This window comes from Coenobita brevimanus, chromosome 78 (genome assembly GCF_032717465.1).
Source record: "Coenobita brevimanus isolate Jiangsu-jjx chromosome 78, ASM3271746v2, whole genome shotgun sequence".
NCBI lineage: Eukaryota > Metazoa > Arthropoda > Malacostraca > Decapoda > Coenobitidae > Coenobita > Coenobita brevimanus.
This window is the reverse complement of record NC_137031.1, coordinates 31480251-31502287: the sequence shown is the minus strand read 5'-3', so window position 1 is coordinate 31502287 and position 22037 is coordinate 31480251. Positions and strand designations below refer to the sequence as shown.

General features: G+C 45.8%; 1 protein-coding gene across 2 annotated transcripts in view; it reads left to right on the top strand.

Annotated features, from left to right (window-relative positions):
- Tmtc2 (Transmembrane O-mannosyltransferase targeting cadherins 2) overlaps positions 1-22037 on the top strand; it is a 234853-nt gene that overhangs the window by 133703 nt on the left and 79113 nt on the right. For both annotated transcript variants that reach the window (XM_080279301.1, XM_080279300.1), the window contains exons 2-3: positions 16038-16175; positions 17749-18268. In XM_080279301.1, the coding sequence (XP_080135427.1) occupies positions 16038-16175; positions 17749-18268 (658 nt within the window). The remainder of the gene's footprint in view (positions 1-16037; positions 16176-17748; positions 18269-22037) is intronic.

Genomic DNA, 22037 nt, shown 5'->3' with positions numbered 1-22037 from the left:
GCTCTAGAATTTTCAGGTTCCAAGGCTAGGTGAAGGTGATCTAGGTGTGAGGGACTTCTAGGTGAACGGCAAGGTAAACAAATAAAGAAGGTAAAAATATCAAGTTCAAGGTGTATAAAAAGTAGTGGGCAAGTTTGCTACCTGGATTCCTTAGTGTGTGATAGGCTTTGTTTGCTGGTGTATTGGTGGTGTTTGTGGTGGTGAGGATTTCTACCACACATACCATAGCTACTTACTATAACCATACATCACAAACCACAGCCACATACCATAATGCAACCAGACATCACATACCATAGCCACATAACATAATACAAACATCACATACCATACCACACCATATCACAACAGTATATTGCAGCCACACAAAACAATATTGCCACACATCACATACCATAAAAGCACATTGCAACCATACAAAACAAATCTGCCACACATCACATACCACAACTACATACCATAATGCAACCATATATTCCACAGCAACATACTATAAGGCAAATATGCACCACAATATAACATACTCCAAAAATACATGAATAACCACATACCATAAAAAAGCACACCATAACTACACAGCATAGCACACACACACACATACACATACACACACACACACACACACACACACACACACACACACACACACACACACACACAAAACCTCCCAAACCCTCCCCCCCACACACACAAACACACAAGCTTCCCACACACACACACAGACACCACAACACACCAAAACAGCCCCCTGATTGATTTGCATAAATTTATAACCGGTATTGCAAGTATAGAGAAACTGAATGCTTAAATGCGGGGACTGTGCTCACTCTCTTAGGATTAGGATTTGGGATAATTTATGTGTACAGCCGGGTTCAAGATGTTTCCCTTGGTACTCCACCGCTTGTACTTGTCAATTCTCTCCAGTGGGTGGTAAGATTTTTTAAGGTGAGACTGGCTTAGGCACGTTCTATTTCTAGCAACCTTTATCTTCGGGGAGATGAGATTTTTGTGGACGACTGTAGCTCCTTGCAATTCCACTTGATTTCATTCGTGCAGCATTTATTATCAAGAAGCTAAGACTTTTGTGGACGGCTGTACTTCCATGCAATTGCTGAGGTTTATTTCCTGCAACATTCATTATCGCGGAGCTAAGACTTTTGTGGACGGACGTAGCTCCTTCAGTTACTCGGTGCAACCTTCATCAGGGAGACATGACTTTTGCGACCCACTGTACCTGCTTGCAATTGCTCAGGGGTTAAGTCTGTGCAACTTTTATTATCAAGGAGTAAAAGTCATCATAATAAGCCGTCACAAATTAGCCAAACATCAGTACTTAGGCAGGAATTATGGCTCCCAGCTCGTAATATTATGTCCTGATATTACCCGGGTTCTGACCAGTCCCGCTTAGGCTACACGGTGGCTGGGTGGTTGGCGTGCCCGTCTCGCGATATGTCAAGCATTTATTTTTGTTTTAGTTTATTCCGCCTTTTTTGTGGTGCTCAAAAGTAATAAAAAAAAATCCATTCGCTATTTTCAGAACACATCCCTAACACACAACGAGGACTTACTGTAATAATAAAAATAATGATAATAATAATAATAATAATAATAATAATAATAATAATAATAATAATAATAGTAATAATAATAATAATAAAATGTACAAAGCTTCCCATCTGCATTACCCTTTCAGTACGATAATATAATTTTTTCTTTCATGGTAGCTGCTGATCAGATGACCGTAGGCAAGACCTCTCGTAATGAAGGGGCTGGTTTAGAACAACGCTTAGTTATGTTGATTATTGTTAAATTTTTCCACTGAGTAAACTACCAACCTCTCTCATTGCCTACTTACATACATACCTACTTACCTACCTACCTACCACCCTGCAACACACCAGCTTGCCTTCCTCGGTCTCCCTCTCCTCTCCCCCATATATATATATATATATATATATATATATATATATATATATATATATATATATCCACCCCCTTCTCGGTCTTTATCTCTCACCACTTTTCGTCCTCGGTCTCCCTCTCCTCTCCTGGTCATCCATCCTCTCGCACTCTTATCGTACCACCTCGCTCTCGGTCTCCCTCTCCTTCCACTCACCGCATGCATACTTTATCTTTATCTCCCGCACCTTATCGTCCTCGGTCTCCCTCTCCCGCTCTTGCTCGTGGCTAGGCGGCTTGGAGGTGAGTGCGAGGGTGTGACAATAATGATATCGATGCCAGTCACACTAAGGGTAAAGATGGCAATTAGGGACGGGCCCGAGAAAATAATGAGGCTGTGAAGGTAATACAAGAGAGAAGAAGGAGGGAGGGGGAGGGAAAGGGGAGAGGGAGAGGGAGGAGGAGGGAGGGGGAGGAAGAAAGAGGAGGGAGGAGGGAGAGGGAGGGAGAAGGAAAGGAAGAGAGGGAGAGGGGGATGCACTAAGGTAAGAGGCAAAATGGGTGGGAAATAGGTAGTGGGAAGGGGAAGAGAGGAAGGAAGAGTGATGGGTAAAGGAAGAAAAACTATGGCGGAAGAAAGAGAAGGGAGAGAAAAGAGAGAGACAGAAAGAGAGAGAGTGAGGAAAAAGGAATGTGAAAACCTGAGGGAGGAAAGGAAGAGAAAAAGAGGGAGAAAGGAAGAAGGATTGAGAATGCAGCGAGGAAGAGGGAGGGCATAGAGTACAAGAAAAAAAATGAAGGGAGGGAGGGAGAGAGAGATGGGGAGGGAGAGAGAGAGGGAGAGAGAAAGGGAGGGAAAGGGAGAACAAAAAAGAAGGAAAGACGGAACACGGAGGGGAAAAAAAAGGGAGGAACGATTGTGAAGGATACTGAAGGAGGCCGGGAGGGACTTGGAAAAGGATAGGGGAGAGAGGGAGAGAGAGAGAGAGAGAGAGAGAGAGAGAGAGAGAAATATGGTGTGAAGGGGAGAGAGGACAGGTATATATAAATTCATAAATCCTCTGATAATCATCCATTCATGTAATTCACCTGAATATACATGACGAAAGGAAGTAACAATAAAAATTCGTATGCACAAAAAGGCTAAGTTAGATCACCACACAGTAGCATGAGCAGAATGAAAAAAAATTGTCAAGGTAGTTAAAGAAAGAACAGAGTGAATAATAATGTATCATGTTAGCAGAGGAGAATGAATAATAATGTGTCACAGTAGTTGAAGAATGAGACATATAAATAGGGCCATTCGTCCATCCCTGCATACTGGCTGCCTGTGCATGGTGAATGGCAATAACAGCGTGCATGACTGCCTGCTGATGGATGTGGGTGCTTGAATGTCCGCCTGCATGACTGATATTGTGGAAGGTGTGTGGTTAGGTCTGTGGGAGGCAAGGGAATGGGATGGGGTGGGGGGAAGGTGTGTGTGTGTGTGTGTGTGTGTGTGTGTGTGTGTGTGTGTGTGTGTGTGTGTGTGTGTGTGTGTGTGTGTGTGTGTGTGTGTGTGTTTGTGCTTGTTCCCAGTGTGAGTGTGCGTGCGTGACTGCTTGCGTGGAGGAGTGAGTTACCTGATCCGTGCTGTCACCTGTTATTATGTCAACACCTGCTACCGTACTAACCTTCTCCACTTTCTTTGCCTTCTCTTCTTCCATCCCTCTCTTCCTCTGTTTTCCCTTTTCCCTTCTTTTTTCCCTGTACCTTTTTTCCTTCATCCTTCCCTTCTCCCTCCTTCTTTCCTTCTGTCTTTCTCTTTCTCTGTCCTTTCCCTTTCCCTCTTCCTGTCATTCCATTCATCCTTCCCGTTTCCCTCTTCTCCTTTCATTCCTCTCCTCCTCCACCTTCCCTTTTTCCCCTCCTTCTCTCTTTCTGTCTTTCTCTTCCTCTGTTCTTTCCTCCTCCTCTCCTTCCATTCCTGTCATACTCCATCTTACACTTTTCACCAGCTGCTTTCTCCATTTTTCTTTGCCTTCCCTTCTTCCATCCCTTTCTTCCTCCATCCTTTCCATTTCCTTTCTTTCTCTTTTATGCCTCATTTCCTTCAATCCCATCAATCGCATCACATATTTCCTTCATTTTTTCTTCCCATAACCAGACGATTTTCTTCAGCTTAGGACAAACCTCTAGTAGTGAAGGGGTTAATGAAGGCTGTATCTAACCCCTCCAGTTCGAAAAGTCTCTCCAAGGATGAATAAAATCGTCGGGTGGTAGCCATAACAGAATGAAAAATAAGTCATCTTGGTGAAGGGGGTAAGGTGTACTACGCAAATCTAAATCGCTTGGGAAGAGGTGCTACTTACAATTACTCTGTTCGTCTGTCTGTCTGTCTGTCTGTCTGTCTGTCTCTCTCTCTCTCTCTCTCTCTCTCTCCATCATCCCTTCATAGACACTTTCCCTTTCTTTTTCTTTCTCATCTCCACTCCTCTCAATCTCTATCTCTCTGGGTGGAAGACAGAAGGAAGAGGAAAGGAAGGAGAGAAAGGTAAGACTGAGGGAAAAGGAGAAGGAAGAGAAGAAGGATTAGAAGGGAGAGGAAGAGGAGGAGAAGGAGGAGGAGGAGGAGGAGGAGGAGGAAAACTGTATGAGTCGCACTAGCTTATAACGGAGATGTGAGGGAGAACATTAGAGTGAGCAATAATAAGTGATAATAAGAGAGAGAGAGAGAGAGAGAGAGAGAGAGAGAGAGAGAGAGAGAGAGAGAAGCTTGTCTTGACTAACACTAGAACAAATCGCACGTGAAAGGCCCCAGTCCAACCAGTCCCTATATTCTCTCTCTCTCTCTCTCTCTCTCTCTCTCTCTCTCTCTCTCTCTCTCTCTCTCTCAGATAACCTCTCCCTAGCCCATATAAGTCCAATCCCTTCCTCCTTTTCAGAGCTCTCTCCTCCTCCCACTCTTCTTCCCCTCTCACTTTCCCTCTCAATCCCATTCTCCCTCTCGTAAATCTGCCTTCCCTCCACCACTCCCCTCTCCTCTTATTTTCCACTCCTTATCATCCTACTCCCAATCCTTCGCCTCCTCCATCCTTCCCCTTCCACTCTCCACCTCCTTCTCCCTCACCTCCCCAACTCCTTCACTCCATCCCTCCTCCTCTGCCCCTCCCCCTCCCTCACCTCCTCTCCCCACTCCTAAACTCCCCAAGCATCCCTTCCCATCCCTCACTTCCAAATACCATCCCCTCGTTCTCAAATCATCTTCTCCCTGTCCAGTCCCCACCACCCTCTTCCCCCTTTCCCCTCTCTCCTTCCTCTCTTCCCCCTCCTCTTCCTCTCTTTCTCCACCTCCCCAATCCAGCAGGGGAGGGGGGAGATGGGGGAGGGGGGTGGGGAGGGGAGGGAGTCAGCAGGTAAGAGGAATATTTTTAAACACTGTGAGAGGTGGGATCGCTTCTAGGAGTGTAAAACAAAGTCGGTGAAGAGACGCCGGATAATGCGATACGACGCCTGCACACGGCCATAATTTACCACGCGGCTGGGGAGGAGAGATGCAGAGAGACTGGAGAGATGGAGGAGAGGTGGAGAGATGGAGGAGAGGTGGAGAGATGGTGAAGAGGTGGAGAGATGGAGGAGAGAAGCTGGAGAGATGGAGGAGAGATGGAGGAGAGAAGCTGGAGAGATGGAGGAGAGGTGGAGAGATGGAGGAGAGAAGTTGGAGAGATGGAGGAGAGGTGGAGAGATGGAGGAGAGAAGCTGAGAGATGGAGGAGAGGTGGAGAGACACTGGAGAGATGGAGGAGAGAAGTTGGAGAGATGGAGGAGAGGTGGAGAGATGGAGGAGAGGTGGAGAGATGGAGGAGAGACTGAGAGACACTGGAGAGATGGAGGAGAGACGTGGAGAGACTTGGAGCGGGTACAGAGACAGGAAACTTACCATGGGGCTGGAGAGGAGATATGCAGAGAGACTGGAGAGATGGAAGAGAGGTGGAGAGCGACTTGGAGGGGATATTGCAAGAGAGAAAGAGAGACAGCGAAAGAGACTGATACGACGCTTGCAAACGACCATACTTTACCACGCGGCTAGGAAGGAGAGATGCAGAGAGACTGAAGAGAGATGCAGAGATCAAGAGCGACTGGGGAGAGGTGGAGAGATGGAGGGAGATAGAGAGAGATAATGTGGGAGATTCGGAGAGACTTGGATGGCCCGGAAAATATCAGTAGCTCTCTTGCTGCTTCCTCTGCTTTCTAAAACAATCCCTTAAAACAATCCCTTAAAACAATCCTTAAAAATATCTCCTAAAACAATCCCTTAAAACAATCCCTAAGAACAATCCCTAAAACAATCCCTTAAAATAATCCCTTAAAACAATCCCTTATCATTTAATGCATTTACTCCAACTCTCTCTTTAATTGTAGAGGGGCAAAGAAACAGGGAGGGGAAAGGAAGAGGGGAGAGGGGGAAGGGTAGAAGGGGAAGGGAAAGTGAGGGAGGATAGGGGAGGGAGAAGGGAAGAAAGGGAGGGGGAATTGTAAGGGGGGATGAGAGGGTGAGGATATGGAAAGGCAAGAGGACGAGATGGGATAGAGAAAAAGAGAGAGAAAAGATGGGTAGAAAGAGGAAGGGAGGGGAGGGGAGAGGAGAGGAAGAGAGGGGAAAGATTGAAAGGAGGAAAGAGGAAACGGACAGAGGAGGAGAAAAAGAAGAAAGAGGAAGGAAAATCGTAGAAATGGATTAAAGGAAGAGGAGAGAAAGGGAGGAAGAAGGAAGGGCACAGCGAATGGGAATAGAAATAGAAAAATGGGTAAAGCAAGCGAGAGAGAATATGGAGGGATGAGAAAGGGAGATATGGGGGAGAGGTAGGGGAAGAGATGGGGGTTTAGGGAAAAGGGGGGAACGGGAGGGGGAGGGGGAGGGGGAAAGAGAGGGGAAGGAAAGGGGAATTCCGTCTGTAACTATACCCTATTCAATTAATCTGGGTGTTAAAATAGCATCTCTCCACCCAGCATGAGATTAACACTAGAATATTGTGCTAATCACGAAGAAGTGCTGTGTGGAAGGATGCAGGGTCGCAGTATTATCCTTTCCTGACACTGGGCTACGTGAAATAGGCTGCGAAAGGACGAAAATCTCTGCCAGTTTAAAGTGAATGAACTACAGAGACGAGGGAATGAGAGGGGGATGGGGGGATTGGGTGGGTGGGTGTGGGTTGAGGGTGAGTGTAACTTAGCGAGAAGAGGTCGAAGTTAAGTGGGAGGGGAGGGGAGGGGGATGGGATAGTGGTAGCGAGGAAAGGGAAGGAGGAGGGGAGGGGAAGAGGGATAGGGAAGTGGGGAGGGGGAGGGAAGGTGAAGGTAGAGGAAGAGTAGAAAAAAAGGAGGGGAAGAGAAGGGGCAGGAGAAAAGGTAGAAGGGAAGGGAAAGGGAGGGAGAAAGAAGGGGGGAGGAAGGAGATGATAAAAGTAGGAAGAGTAAGAGATAGTGGAAGGAGGGAGGGGGACAGTACACGGTAGAAGTGTAGATGGGGGAATAGGCAGAAGGGAGGAGGGGGAGGGGAAGAGGAGGAGTAGAGAGGAGAGGGAGGGAGAAGCGGGGGTGAGGGGAGGAGGAGGGAGATGAAGCTATAAAAGTGGAGAGAGAGAGAGAGAGAGAGAGAGAGAGAGAGAGAGAGAGCGGAAGGAGGAAAGCTAAAAACGAGACAGAGGGAAAGACAGGGGGAGAGGAGGACTGGGAGAGAAAGGGGGAAGAGGGATGAGGAAAGACTAGAAGAGAGAAAAAAAAAGGAGGCAGGAGAGAGAGGGATGATGGAGGAGGAGAGGGAGGGCAAAAAAGAGGGGAATAAGGAAGAGGGGCAGGATAAGGTGAAAGAAAGGAGACAGCAGGGATGAATGAGGGATAGGAAATGGACAGAGAGAAAGAGACGGAAGGGGATGAGATGATAGGGGTAGGAGAAAGCGTAGTGAGGGAGGAGTAGGAGGGATGAGGGGGATAGAGGAAAGGAACAGGAGGAGAGGAGAAGGAGAACAAGAGGAGGGGGGAGGGAGAACAGAGGAGGGGAACAGGGGGGATAAAAAGGGGGTAAAGGAAGGTGGGGAGAGCAAGAGGGGTATAAGGAAATAAGGGTATGGGGATGAGGATAGATACTGGGGAGGTCAGGAGAGAGGGGGATAGGAAGAGGGGTATAGAGGGGTAGGGGTGATGGGGAGATAGGAGAGGGGGATAAAGGGAGGGGGATAGAGAGGAGGGGGTGAGAGTTTAGGGGGAAATCAGGCATGAACACTGGCCTGACAGTCTCCCGGGGGCTGAGGCTCGCACACCACCAAGCCTCTCCAACACTACCCCCATCATTCCTCCAACACTACCCTCCGTCATTCCTCCAACAGTCTACCTCATCTCCAACACTGCCTACCGTTCCTCCAGCATTATCTATCTTTCCTCCAACAATATCCATCCTCCAACACTAGCTATCATTCTCAAGTACCGTCTATCTTCCTTCTAACACTGTCTACGTTTCTCCACAATTATCTACCGTTCCTCCATCACTACCATCAAGCCTCTCCAACATCCCTTCATCATTCCTCCAACAACTGTCAGCCATTCCTCCAACACAATATATCTGTCCTTCAACTCTACCACCAAGCCTCTCCAACACCGCCCTAAATCATTCCTCCAACACTATTACTTCACCACAGTATCATTCCCCATCACCATCAATCATTTCTTCATCACTATCTACCCTTCATCATCATCATCATCATCATCATCATCATCATCATTTCTCCACCACTGCATTGTTTCTTCATTGATAGAGTTCTTCATGACTTACCTCCATCATTCCTTCTTCACCTCCTATTCATTTCTCCATCATTCTTCAATCTCTCATCAATTTCTCCATCATTCCTCCACCCCTTATTAATCCACCCTTCCCGCACCTCTTATTAAAATCCATACCATTTCCTCTCCATGTTTTTCTCATTCTTCCAAACTTCCTCCACCACTTAAGCATCTCTCCATCATTCCTCCACATCTCATTCCTTCTTTATTTAGAGGCTCTTTCTCCATCAATCTCCACCACTGCATCTCTCGTCTACCCCAGGCTATCTCCACCATAACTATACTCCACCACCCATACCTCCACCAATTTCACTCTCCCCCAACCAACAACAACACTTTCCCCACTGATACTTCCATCTCTCTCTCTCTCTCTCTCTCTCTCTCTCTCTCTCTCTCTCTCTCTCTCTCTCTCTCTCCATCAAACTAACCCTCTATCCCTCATCTTCACCACAGCCACCATCAACCCGGGAACCAACAAATCTCCCCTTCAGCTCAGACGATTTTATTCAGCTTAGGGAAAAACCTCTTGGTGAGAGAGCTAATGAAGGCTATATCTAACCCCTCCAGTTCAGAGGTCTCTCCTAAGCCCAGTAAAATCGTCTGGAGGTGCTAAGAATAAAAATAATGTCCCTAGAGTGAAGGAGTTAATTCGACTCTCCGTCCCTCCACCACTAACACCTCCACCAATTTCACTCTCCACCACACACACCACCACTACCGCTACGACACGGAGCATCTCTCAGACTCTCTCTCCCTCTCTCGTACGGCCCACAAAGCTACAGAAATGGACAGTCAAGAAATGGAGAGGAAAGAAACTGAGATGACTAAAGGAGGGAAGGGACCGCAAAGGAAAAGGAAGACAAGAAAAAGGAAGAACGGGAGATCAGGGAAGGAGAAGAAAGGAGGAATATAAAGAAGGAATGTAGGAAGAGGAGAGATAAAAAAGAAAAGAGAGGAAGAGAGGAAGAAAATGGAGAATGATTAACCTCCTTTACTCTCTCTCACTTTTCCTTAATATTTTATCCAGGTAAAGACAGATGATTTTACTTCGCATAGTGATTACAATACCTCAATGTGATAATACTGAGGCTGTTAACTTTCGTATGGTCCTGTCCTCTTTATTTTTGCTGAGCCAGACGATTTCATTCAGCTGAGAGAGAGAGAGAGAGAGAGAGAGAGAGAGAAACTGATGGTTTTGTGAGCTTGGATGGAGGGAGGGAGTTAGGGGAGGGGTGTGAGGGGGGAGGTAGGAGAGCCAAAGATGGTTAAGTTTACTGTGTGCTAAGGTGAGTGGTGCTTGGTAATTCTCTCTCTCTCTCTCTCTCTCTCTCTCTCTCTTTCTCTCTCTCTTCTCTAATTCACGGCTGTCGTTTGTTCTTACTGTACTCTTTCAACAATATACTGTCTGCTTATTTTAATCCCATTTCAATTATTTTGTTTTACTTTCTTTGCTATTGTTCACGGTAAAATTCAATGACCATGGTGTGTGTGTGTGTGTGTGTGTGTGTGTGTGTGTGTGTGTGTGTGTGTGTGTGTGTGTGTGTGTGTGTGTGTGTGTGTGTGTGTGTGTGTGTGTGTGTGTGTGTGTGTGTGTGTGTGTGTGTGTGTGTGTGTACTCTTTGTCCAAGATTCAAAGGATAATGCCAGAAAGTACAGCACAATATGGCCATTCTATTAAACATGTAGTGGAAAGGAACCCAGTCTTTAGTTTCACAGGTAAAACTAAGTGAGTTTAATGCCTGGCTACGCTGATGTCCATAAAATACTTCCCTATTCCCCGAAAGAAGGATGGTGGCTGCAGGAGAAAGGGAACTTAAGCCTACAGTCCACCGAGTTCACCCTTCACATAAGCCTGGCCTCACAATATTAACAACTGCTTGGATTTTACTCATTTAAAAAGGAATATATTTGGCTGGATACATTTCCCGAGTGTGGCAGCTTCAGAGGAGAAGTTACTTGTTGCTGGTCTCAAAATAATGTTTAGAAATTAACCAATGAAATGACTGAGAATTTACCTGACCAACATCCTTAAATATCCAACAAATAATTAAACAGAATATCCCCAAATAACACAAATATCTCGTAAATAAGTCAGACCACGAAAACACAATCAATTAATGTCTCAGTATCCTAAATCTTGCAAAGAAACACATAAAAATACAAACACTCGCTACATTACAACAAAATATTCTGACTACTAAGCACACACACACACACACACACACACACACACACACACACACACACACACACACACACACACACACACAATTCATCATCACAGTCATCATCGTCCTAACCTCTTTTTCCCACCTAAGAATGGGGCGACATAGGGTCCAGGAAACAGGGAAAGAGAAAGCATGAAGGGAGAACTATTACACCCAACGAAAATGAACCACTAAACCTGAAAGAAGACTCATATCTCTTCGCTGACTAACTTCATCGTTTTCATGTCTCTGCCTGCGAAATGTGAGTCTTGAGGTTGTCTCCTAATCCGTCTGACGGTGGCAAGAATTATATTAGGAGACACTTAAAGCCACTTGCGAAACTTATTAAGGACCCACTTAAAGAGAAAATCATACCTCAGGCTCTTCGCTACTTCCACGTCCCCATACGCAAAGGTCTTCGTTACTTCCACGTCCCCATACGCAAAGGTCTTCGTTACTTCCACGTCCCCATACGCAGAGGTCTTCGCTACTTCCACGTCCCCATACGCAAAGGTCTTCGCTACTTCCACGTCCCCATACGCAGAGGTCTTCGTTACTTCCACGTCTCCATACGCAGAGGTCTTCGCCACTTCCACGTCCTCATACAAAAAGGTCTTCGCTACTTCTACATCTCCACACTTAAAAGTCTTCGCTACTTCCACTTCCTCATACTCAATGATCTTCGCTGCATCTCGTCCTCGTACTCAAAGGTCTTCGCTACGTCCACCTCCTCATGTCTCTGTGCGCAATGTGGATCAAGCGCCCTCCTCTACTGTACCTCGTCCCGACCTTGTTCTTGCATACCAGGGAAGGCCGTGGGTGGAATTCATTGCTTTTTTTTTTTTTTAAGAGACGCGAATTTGTACCCAAGTGGCAGTGAGAGGCGAGAGGAATAAGCGTGGTGGTGGTGTCTGTAGCTGTCACAATGGCCTTGCTTGAATATTAGGGAGAGAGGGAGAGGAGGATGGGAAGAGGGAGAGGAGGATGGAGAGAAGCAGAGGGGCAGGAGAGCTATGACAGAGGGAAGTGGAGATGTTTGCACAGTGGAGAGAGGGAGAGGGTGGATGGAGGAAAGCTGTGATAGAGAGGGATGAAGAGAATTTTGGAGAAAGAAGCACAGAAAGGGCAAAAAGACAGTGGTGGTCTCTTTAGCTACCAAAATATGGAGGAGACGAAGCGAAGAGAGGAGGCTGGAGTACAGATTACAGGAGCGATAAGAAATGATAGCAGATAAAGGCAACTAAAACATCAGAGAGAATGTGACAGTAGGTGACGATAAATGATACAGGAAGAGAGAAAGAGGAGGTGGAGACATAACCTACTGAAAAAGGAGAATAACAGACATGGAAGAGAGAGGTGAACAGACGGGTGTTTGTACCCTAGCGGTGCGGTGAGAAGGGGGGAATATGAGTGGTGGTGTTTTGGCTGTCACAATATGGGAAGAGAGAGAGAGAGAGAGAGAGAGAGAGAGAGAGAGAGAGAGAGAGAGGAAAAATCAGTCAGGTGAAACAGGTTGCGTAATAACCATCTGGGAAAAAAGAAAGCAGATGCAACATAAGTAAGAACAAAGCTTAGAATAACGCCGATCGATTGCACGAGGGTCAATAAGGCCGATAATCCTATTCTACAAAGCCTCATATCATCCCTAAAAACACGACCCCAAACAGTCGACGTTACATCCAAGTCCGCAATTATACTGGAGGGTGAAAAAGGAAAAAGGGGAAAAAAGTCCGTCCTTGAGTCAGACTAGCTAAAAATCAAACTCAGGTCCTTCTGGTTTTTAGGCTGAGGGGCTAACCACTACGCCACCGGGTCCCATAAAAGACATCAGATACAACACAGTCATCATCCCGTCCCATTAAAACTCCTAACTCCCACAGTAACTTGTCGCTCCCTCACACTCGTTAACCCCTCGACGACAAGTACCCAACACGACGTCACCAGGCCGGGAGCGACGTCAGAAGCGAGGTAGGGGGACGTCGGGATTGGGAGTGGAGAGAGGGGACGAGACAAGTTTGATTCCTGATAAGAGGAGTACAAGAGGGCGGTCATAAAGGGTGTTGGATGGGCCAGGGTAGGGGTTAGGGGACAGGGAGGGAGGGAGGGAGAGAGAGAGAGAGAGAGAGAGAGAGAGAGAGAGAGAGAGAGAGAGAGAGGAAAGCGAGAAGTTGAGAAGAGAGAGAAGGAGAACCAAGAAAGAATGAAAATAAAGAGAAAAGAGAAAGTACATAAGTAAACGTTTAATCATATCAATGTTCAACAGATAAGTAAATATTTAACGACATTCTTCACTATCGAGAGATGAATATTACTAAATCAGAAACAATACGCTGTGGAAGTCTGTCATTTTCTTAGAGATAAACGAAGGAAAGGAGATTGAATTTAGAAGTATTAGTGCTAAGATGAGAAGGTAGAAGATACAGACATACAAGAAAAAGAATGAACGTGTTAACAGAAGCAGAAGTGGTAGGAGGAGAACCAGGTGAATAATAAAGACAAACGAGGGAAAGACTGAACTAGAATTTAGAAGCAGCAGTGGTGAGAAGTGAACCAAGCAAGAAATAGATTAGGAAGTTAGGACTGCGACACCCGACAATGACAAGTACAAAATCCCCAGTAAATAAATAAGTAAATGAATAAACTATGTGGCTTTCCAAATATTCAGGAGGAGGGGAATAAGGAAACAGTAGAGGGTGCGGAAATAAGTTCAGGAGGACAAATGTTGGCATGTAGACCAACAATCATCGTATTTTGTGAGCAGGGGACAATCACAACAGACTCTCTCTCTCTCTCTCTCTCTCTCTCTCCAGCCCTCCCCCCGGCCCTTCCCATGATATCTGTCCCGATACCATTCATCCAGATCAACCACCCGTCAGCAATCGGGTTCCTATGACCCACTTGTCCCTTCCTTAATGTCATCCTGTTTTTCCCTCCCTCCCTCCCCCCTCCTCTCTCTCTCTCTCTCTCTCTCTCACACACACACACACACACACACACACACACACACACACACACACACACACACACACACACACACACACACACACACACACACCAAGTCTATTCCTTCACATAAATAATGATAGGAATAGATACGGGAAAGGAATATAGATAAAAGAATAAAGGAAAGACCAGAGTGGCAGGAATGGACGACTAAGAGGAAGAAGAAAAAAAGAAGAGAAAGGAAGAGGACACACGAAAAACTGAAAAATATAACAGTAAAAAGGAAGAAAGAAACAAAACAAGGAAGATAAGAGACATGAGGAGGAGGAAATAGAGGAAAAGAGAAACAAGGAGACGAGGGAGAAGAACAAGAGACAAAATAGAGAAAATGAGAAAAACAGACGAGAAGAAAATGAGAGAAAATAAGTTAGTTCTAGCCTGTGTTGAGTACTTCACTACAAAAGACGAGGGGATGTCCTAACCACAATGGATCCCACAAACAGATCGTAAAGAGAGAGAGAGAGAGAGAGAGAGAGAGAGAGAGAGGATAAGACAAGTACAAAAAGGAGAGAAAAAAAAAGTCAGAAAGAAAAAGAAGCATAATTAGACAGGAAGAGGAGAGAAGGAATCATGAAAGAAGAGGAGGAGGAAGAAGAGTGACACAGGAGAAGAGGTACAGGAAAACCGAGAGAGGAGAGAGAGAAAAGTGCGAAGGAGAGAGAAAAAAAGAGAGAGAGAGTAGGACAGGGGGAGGAGGCAGCAGGGAGGCAAATTACCGTAAAAAGCGAAGGAGGTGGCCAGATCAGATGACGAATTGGTGCCTGGGAGATGACGAGGGGGGGTAGGGGGAGAGGGAGGGGGTAGGGGGGGAGGGAGAGAGGTGTGGAGGAGACGAGGACAAGAGGAGAGGGAAGGGAACTGAAAAGGAAACGAAAAAAGCCAGTGAATGAATGAATGATGATAAAAACTGAAAAGCGGAGGAGGAGGAGGAGGAGGAGGAGGAGAAGGAGGAACGATAGGATGATAAAAAAAGAAATGGATGGGGAGGTAAAAAGACAGATGAATTGCTGAGAAAGAGAGGAATGGGTGGCCAGGGAGATTAAGAGAAAAAGAGTAGGGATGATGAAGGACAGAAGAGGAAAGAAAGAGGCCTGATGAGAGGAAGGGGGAGGGGAAAGGGACAAAAGGAGAGGGGGGAGGTAGGGGAGGAAGAAAGGAGAAAAAAAAAGAAAGGGAAAGTTAGAGGTAGGAAAGGAAAGGGACTTTTGGGGGAGGGGGAAGAGAAGGAGGGAAGGCGGAGATGGAGGTGGGATGGAAAGGGGGACTTTGAGGGAGATGGGAAGCAGGGAAGGGGAAGGGGAAGGGGGAGGGGGAGAGGGAAGGGGGATGGAGAGTGGGACGGGGAGGGGGAGAGGAAAGGGAGATAGGCAGACCGTGAAGGACACATAAGGATTATTAGGTCGAGGAGGGAGGGTATGGGGAGGGGGTATGGAGGGGGAGGTAAGGGCTGGGGTCAAAGGTGGAGGAGGAGTTAGTGGGGGAGAAGAAGGTAGTGGAGGGGAAGGCAGTGGTGGAGAAAAAGGAAGCAGTGGGGAGAAAGGATGTGTTGGAGAGGTGAGTAGTCGAGGGAATAATGATGGAATGGTGACTGAGGGAGAAAATAGTGATGAGGGAGGAGATGGTGAAGAGGTGAATGATGGAGGGGAGATGAGAAGTGGAGGATAGGTGTGGTTCGACTAGATTGGGGCCTGATACTTTTGGGTGCAGGATGAACTACACTGGCTAAAAAAAAAAGAAAAAAAAATGTATACTGCGATCAATAACCACGAATTTTTTCTCACCTATGGAAGACATTTGGGGATTGCTAGGTCTGTGCAGTCTGTGTAACCTCTATACCATGAATAACTGTTATAATTTATCGTTTTCCACAAAAGTACCAGAAAGACAAACTTTCTATCTATGAACTCTCTCTCTTTCTCTCTCTCTCTACTATATTACTTCTTCCTGTGCCACAGCTGACCACAAAGACGAACCCTGATGTGCTACCCAAGATCTCTCCCTCGTCTCTTTATTTACCAAGTCGTAGTATCCATCTTTTTATTTATCTACCCATCTATCTATCTATCTATCTATCTGCCACGACTAACTATTCTATTTTTCTCTCCCTCTACAGCCGCGCCATAAAGACGAACCCCGATGTCCTGCCCACCACGCCCCTCTCGCAGCTGCTGTGGGATGACTTCTGGGGTACTCCACTCACCCACAGCGGCTCACACAAGTCATACCGTCCCCTCACCGTACTGTCGTTCAGGTGGGTACCCTACAGGATAATATCACACTGTTTTCATCTAGTCCCCCTCCACCCCCCAAAAAAAAAATGAAAATAAAAAAACCCAGAGCAAGATCTAAACAAATGGCTTAGATCGTAGAGGTGACCATGTTTCTTTTCGTATTCTTAATCCCTTCAATCCAATGACGTTTTCATTTTATTTTTGCTTATCTACTGAAGGAGTTACTGATGAAAAAGCGAAGGTACAGACACATTGTAAAAAAACAGCAATAAGACAGGTACGAACAATACTGGTACACACACACACACACACACACACACACACACACACACACACACACACCAGGAACCTAAAGCCAGGAACAACAGAACGACCCCGTGAAACAGACAGAGAAATAATCCAGCCTGGCCCCATCCACCCTAATGACAAACTAATTAGCAGTAATAACAGGTTAATGACGGGGCCTGGGAACATTATCCGTCATCATATAGCCGTGATAGCCCCATTGATGACTCTGGGCAAACGGAATAAATGCAACTTGGGATATTTAGTTGAGTCTGGGCTAACATTACATGCAGTTAAGACAGCTGTAAAGAAAATGGAGGTACGTGAGATTCCCCATGTTATTATTGATGTCCTATTATTGATGTAATTGAGTACCTGGAAAAAGTTATTGTACGTCTATCTGCCTATCTATCTGTCCGTTGATTGCCTGACGCCCGATCCTGTGAAATGTAACCCACAGAAAAAATTGCCTCCAGGTATTTCCGTCCCTATTTTGAAAGGACCCCCCCCCCTTCATCTCAATCTTCCTCTTCCCTATCACTTTTTCTTTTGTCTTCTTCTTCCATTCCATTCTTAGCCAACTCCTGCCTCCTTCACCTCTTCTGTATCTTCTTTCAGTAACTCCATTCTCATACATCACCCCTCACATGCTTACCTATCCATCCCATCCACCTTTCCTTCCTCTTCCACCTACTCCACTTCCCAAAACCCCACGAATAATTTCCACGTCTTGACTGGTTCCTTAAGACAAAAAAGAGATTAGAACATACACATAAAAATAGAAGAAAAGTCTAATCAAATTAACAGAGTAATAAATGAGAAATACGGACAGGCAATTTTGATGGCTGCACTGACACTTCTTCAGTTTTTATTTTATCCCTTTCCCCGTTTCTTATTTCTGGCGTCTACGTAGCCCATTAATAACAATCGGAATCAAAGTTGGGATGTTGATGCTGATGACGGTGATGCTGATGCTGATGCTGATGATGGTGATTCTCCCTACCTCTCCTGTTCCCTGCCACACGTCCTTTTCCCCTGCCTCTACTATTTCCCTACCATCCTTCGTTCCTTCCTCCTACTGACTTACCCTTGTAATATCTTTTACCCTGCCTTACCCTGTTTTAACCTCTTCTCCCCTACCTCCTGCTCCTATCACTCCTACCCCTCTAACTTCTCCCTGCCTTACCTTTCTTTCCTTCCTCCCACTGCCTTATCATATTTCCCCTGCTTTAAACTTTTCTCCCCTACCTCACCCTGCCTTTCCCCTGCCTCACCTTGCTTGCCTAACCCCCGTCTTTGCCTCCCCAGACTCAACTACATGGTATCGGAGTTCCACCCACGCTCCTACCACGTGACCAATGTGGCCCTGCACGTCCTCGCTACGGGCCTCTTCGCCGTCTTCGCCCGTACACTCACGCCCCACGCACGAATCGCACGCACGGCCGCCCCCCTGCTCTTCGCCGCCCATCCCATCCACACAGAGGCCGTAGCAGGCGTGGTTGGCCGTGCTGACGTGGGGGCGGCCATATTCTTCCTCGGGGCGCTCCTCTCCTACATGCGCTACTGCGGCTGTGGGAGAAATGGCACCAGTACCTCGATCGGGAAAAATGGAGCTTCAAATGGCGCCAATACTTCGGCAGGAAAAAACGTGGTGTCTTCAGGAGGGCGTGTTGGTCGTAGGGCTTGGCTAGGGGCTGCTCTAGTCTCCGCCACACTCTCCATGCTGACTAAAGAACACGGCATCACCGCCCTCGCCGTCTGCGCCGCCTACCACGTCTTCGTCTACGCCAAACTACGGCCCCGCGACCTGCTCTCAGTCCTGACCGAGGTGAGTGTCAGAAATTATCGCAAAGAGTGGAGGCTTTATCATACTTTGGCACTCTCATATCCCCTGGTGGTTGGGTGGGGTTGGATTGAACTGGGTTGGGATGGGTTGGGCTGAGTTGTGCTATATTGTGTTTTGGTGGCTTGTTTTATTTGGTTTTAGCTGCAATAGGGTGGGTTTGGTTTGCTTTGGTGTGGTTGCGTTGGGTTGTGTTGGGTTGACTAGAGAAGAAGTGGGCTGGGTTGGGCTGGTGTGAGATGAGGTGGACTGGGTTGGGTTGGGTTCGGTTTGTTTTGGATTGAGTTGATGAGATGGAGTTGCGTTTGTTCAGTATTACTCGAGACATGGCATGTTTTAATTAGGTTAAGCTATTCGAATGCAGTACTTCTTTCCTATCGCTTAAGTATGTTGCTAAAGACAGTCAGCGGAGGGAAAACAATAAAAATGTCTAATAAAACACAAATAATATGCAAAAAACAATATCAAAGAACAGCTGTTTTTACCTATCTCACCTACTCAAACAATTCAATTACAAAAGTGAAACGCGTCTTAGATTAGTTTAAGATATGCCATAAGAAACGTGGAAAAGCGATCATGTCTTGTTACGAAGGATACAGACTGCTTGGTGACAGGCCCTTTAGGTGTTAGTGTTGCCAGCGTGGTGGTGAGAGGGAAGCTGGGTGTGTGAGGGAGTTGGTAACACTGGGTGGCATCCCATCAGACTGTTAAATCACGTGGGACAAGGCAATTACCCTCTCTTTCTCTCTCTCTCTCTCTCTCTCTCTCTCTCTGTTTATTTGTTTATCTTTTAAAACTTAATCTATCCTTATCCCACCTCAGTTAATCTCACTTGAATTAACCCTTTGAACTCGAGAATACCAATCTAACCTTGCCTCAGCTAATCTAAGCCAAATTCACCTCACCTAACTTAACTCAGTCTAACAAAACCTTGCCTAACCCAATTCGACTCATCCCAACTCTACCTAGGCAAATCTAACTTAATCTAACTCAAAGAAACCTAACCCAATCATAACCCCATTAAGTTCAACTCAACCTAAACTGACCTCATCTACATTAATTCATCCCAACCCAACCAAACCAAGCCTAGAGAAACCCAACCTAACAAACCTAAAATAGCCTTAACTTATCTAAACCAACCCAGCCATGCCCACCCTAACCTAACTCAAAATAACCTAACCCAACCTAAATTAACCTAACCCAACCTAACCCAACCCCCACATAACCCAACCCAACCTAACCTAAACTAACCAAACCTAATCCAACCCCACCTAACTCAAACCAACCTAACCTAAACTAACCTAAGCCTCCCTTCATCTCCACTTTCTCTCCTTATCAGTGGTGGCCTTGGGGTAGTCTCACCAACACCTTATCGTTCCTACCTTGACCTTGGTAAACAGAGATCCGCCCTCCATAGGCACGGGGAAGCTGTGGGGGAGGAGGAGGAGGAGGAGGAGGAGACAATTTTCATCATCTGAAGGCAATGGCTGTCTTATAATGGCTAAATATTCTCTTGCATTTTTAACAGTACGGAAGTCAATTCAGTACCTGCGTTATTGCTGTTGCTGGGTAACTGTGATCTATGTGGTCGAGTAGACCCATCAACCACAGGCAAACAACGGTGAAGTATTAACGCGCAGTGCTAAAAAATGAACTGGCGAGGGGGAGAACGGTAGGGAGTCTCCCTGGCCCACGAAAGTCCGGGCCCAAGCAAGGCAGGAGGCGAGATGGGAGCCAGAAGTCCGGTTAGGGTTTTAAGGCGCTTGGTTAGTCTGAGTCGTGTTAGGGTAGGTCAGATGAACAGGTGAATGACCGACCACGAGGACAGGCAATGAAGGGAGGAGGCAGATTCTTGATTTTATCTGGGGGGAGAAAATTTGCGAGAACTTATATTTCGGCTTCTTGTGCCTGATAAAAATATCCTAGGAATCGATGTCAGTTTTCTACCCCGTACGTGATATTTTGCTAAAACATTGTTTTACCCTCTATACATGATGATGTAAGGACTCTATTTAGCAATAAGAAAAATATACAAATTACATTATAGAGAATTATAAGGTATAGTACACAACACATATAACTGAAAAGCTTCTTGACTAAATCTACAGTTTTTTAGGCTAATATGATGACCTCTACAATGGAAAAGAAATGGAACAGCTCACACCAGTTAGCAAGACAGCCAAATATATATCAAGTCAAGAGCTAACCGTACGAAGATTATTTTTCTTTCACTAAGCTTTTTTCCTTACTGATAGGGCTCATTGCTCCTACTTATAAGTGAGAATGGCGTTCCTGCAAGACATTTCTGATTCGTAATAGCTTCCTGCGATGATAACTCCAACAGATACTTGATTCCTTTGATTGCTTTATTGATCAGTTTCATCCTCCTTTGATAACACCTTCTTTATCAGTTCTGCCATGCTCTGATAACTCCACTAAGCAGCACATCCTTCCCCTGAACGGCATTTCGTCCTCTGATTGTTTTTATGATTGGTAACAGTTTCCTCCAGTTACGCCTCTGATTGGCACATCCTCTCCCTGATTGCCCTATTACCACTTCGCCCGCTGCAGTCCGACACCACAGCGCATTTTTTTTTTTTCAGTTTAATCTTCTTATATCCAGACGATTTATTATGCTAAAGAGACACCTTTTGAGCTGGAAGGGTTAGATATGCTCTTATTTTGCCTTTTCGCTACTAAAAATCCCTCCTAAATTGGGCAAAGATCGTCTGGTAGTGGCAAGCAAAAACTTTTCAAAATGTCACCAGTCTCTAAATGCTAATAGTGCCATGACTTTTATTTAAATACAATTTTGTCATTCCAGACGATTTCACTCAGCTTCAGAATGATTTCTCGTACTGAAGAAACTTACGAAGGTTTGAGCTAACCCCCTCCGGTCAAAAAGATTCCCCTGAGCTAATAATAACATCGCCTGAAGGGACGAAAGAGACATCATGGTGTTAGACTGTTATTTCCCTAGGACTGCCTTTTCTTAATTAATTATAACACTCTTTTATCACACCTCTGACTGGTATATTCTTTCCCGAATATCGCTACTGCAGCTGGAAGTTATTAGAAAGCTTTAAGATCTACCTCGTTCTCCTCTTCAAGTTATATTTTAGCTATCATTTCCCCTTAACAACATATACTGATTCATGATAACATTCTCTTATCGCACCTTTCACTGGCAAACCTTTCCTTTGCTCCAAAATCTATCCTGTTCTCCGCTACTAAGATTTTCATTGATATTTCCCTCAGACTTCATTTCTGATTAGTAATAACCTTCTCTTATTACACCTCCACCTGGCCAATCTTTCCCCTGACTGCGCTATTACCAGGGAGAGCTGAGGGGACCGAGACAGTCCCAAGATTTACCGTGCCCTACTATACAACTTATGGTCTAGGTTCGCCCCGCAGACTACCCTGGCGATAAGTAGCAGACAGACCCATTCGTCGTGTGTGTGTGTGTGTGTGTGTGTGTGTGTGTGTGTGTGTGTGTGTGTGTAGCTGAGATGTGGACTTCAGCTGCCAGTCAACGTGGGAGGAATATGCAAGATGAGCAACGTTGCATAATGAGGCGGAAAAAAGGTGTTGGGAGGTGATACACATGAGACGTGGATGTGAGACAGGGAATTGGAAGAAACGGCACTGGGAGTAAGAGTTTATGTGGTGGTCGTGGATGGAGGAATGTGGACGATGAGGATTCTTGCGTAAAAAGGTGATAGGTTGCTTGGGAAGAACAATGTGGTTCTTG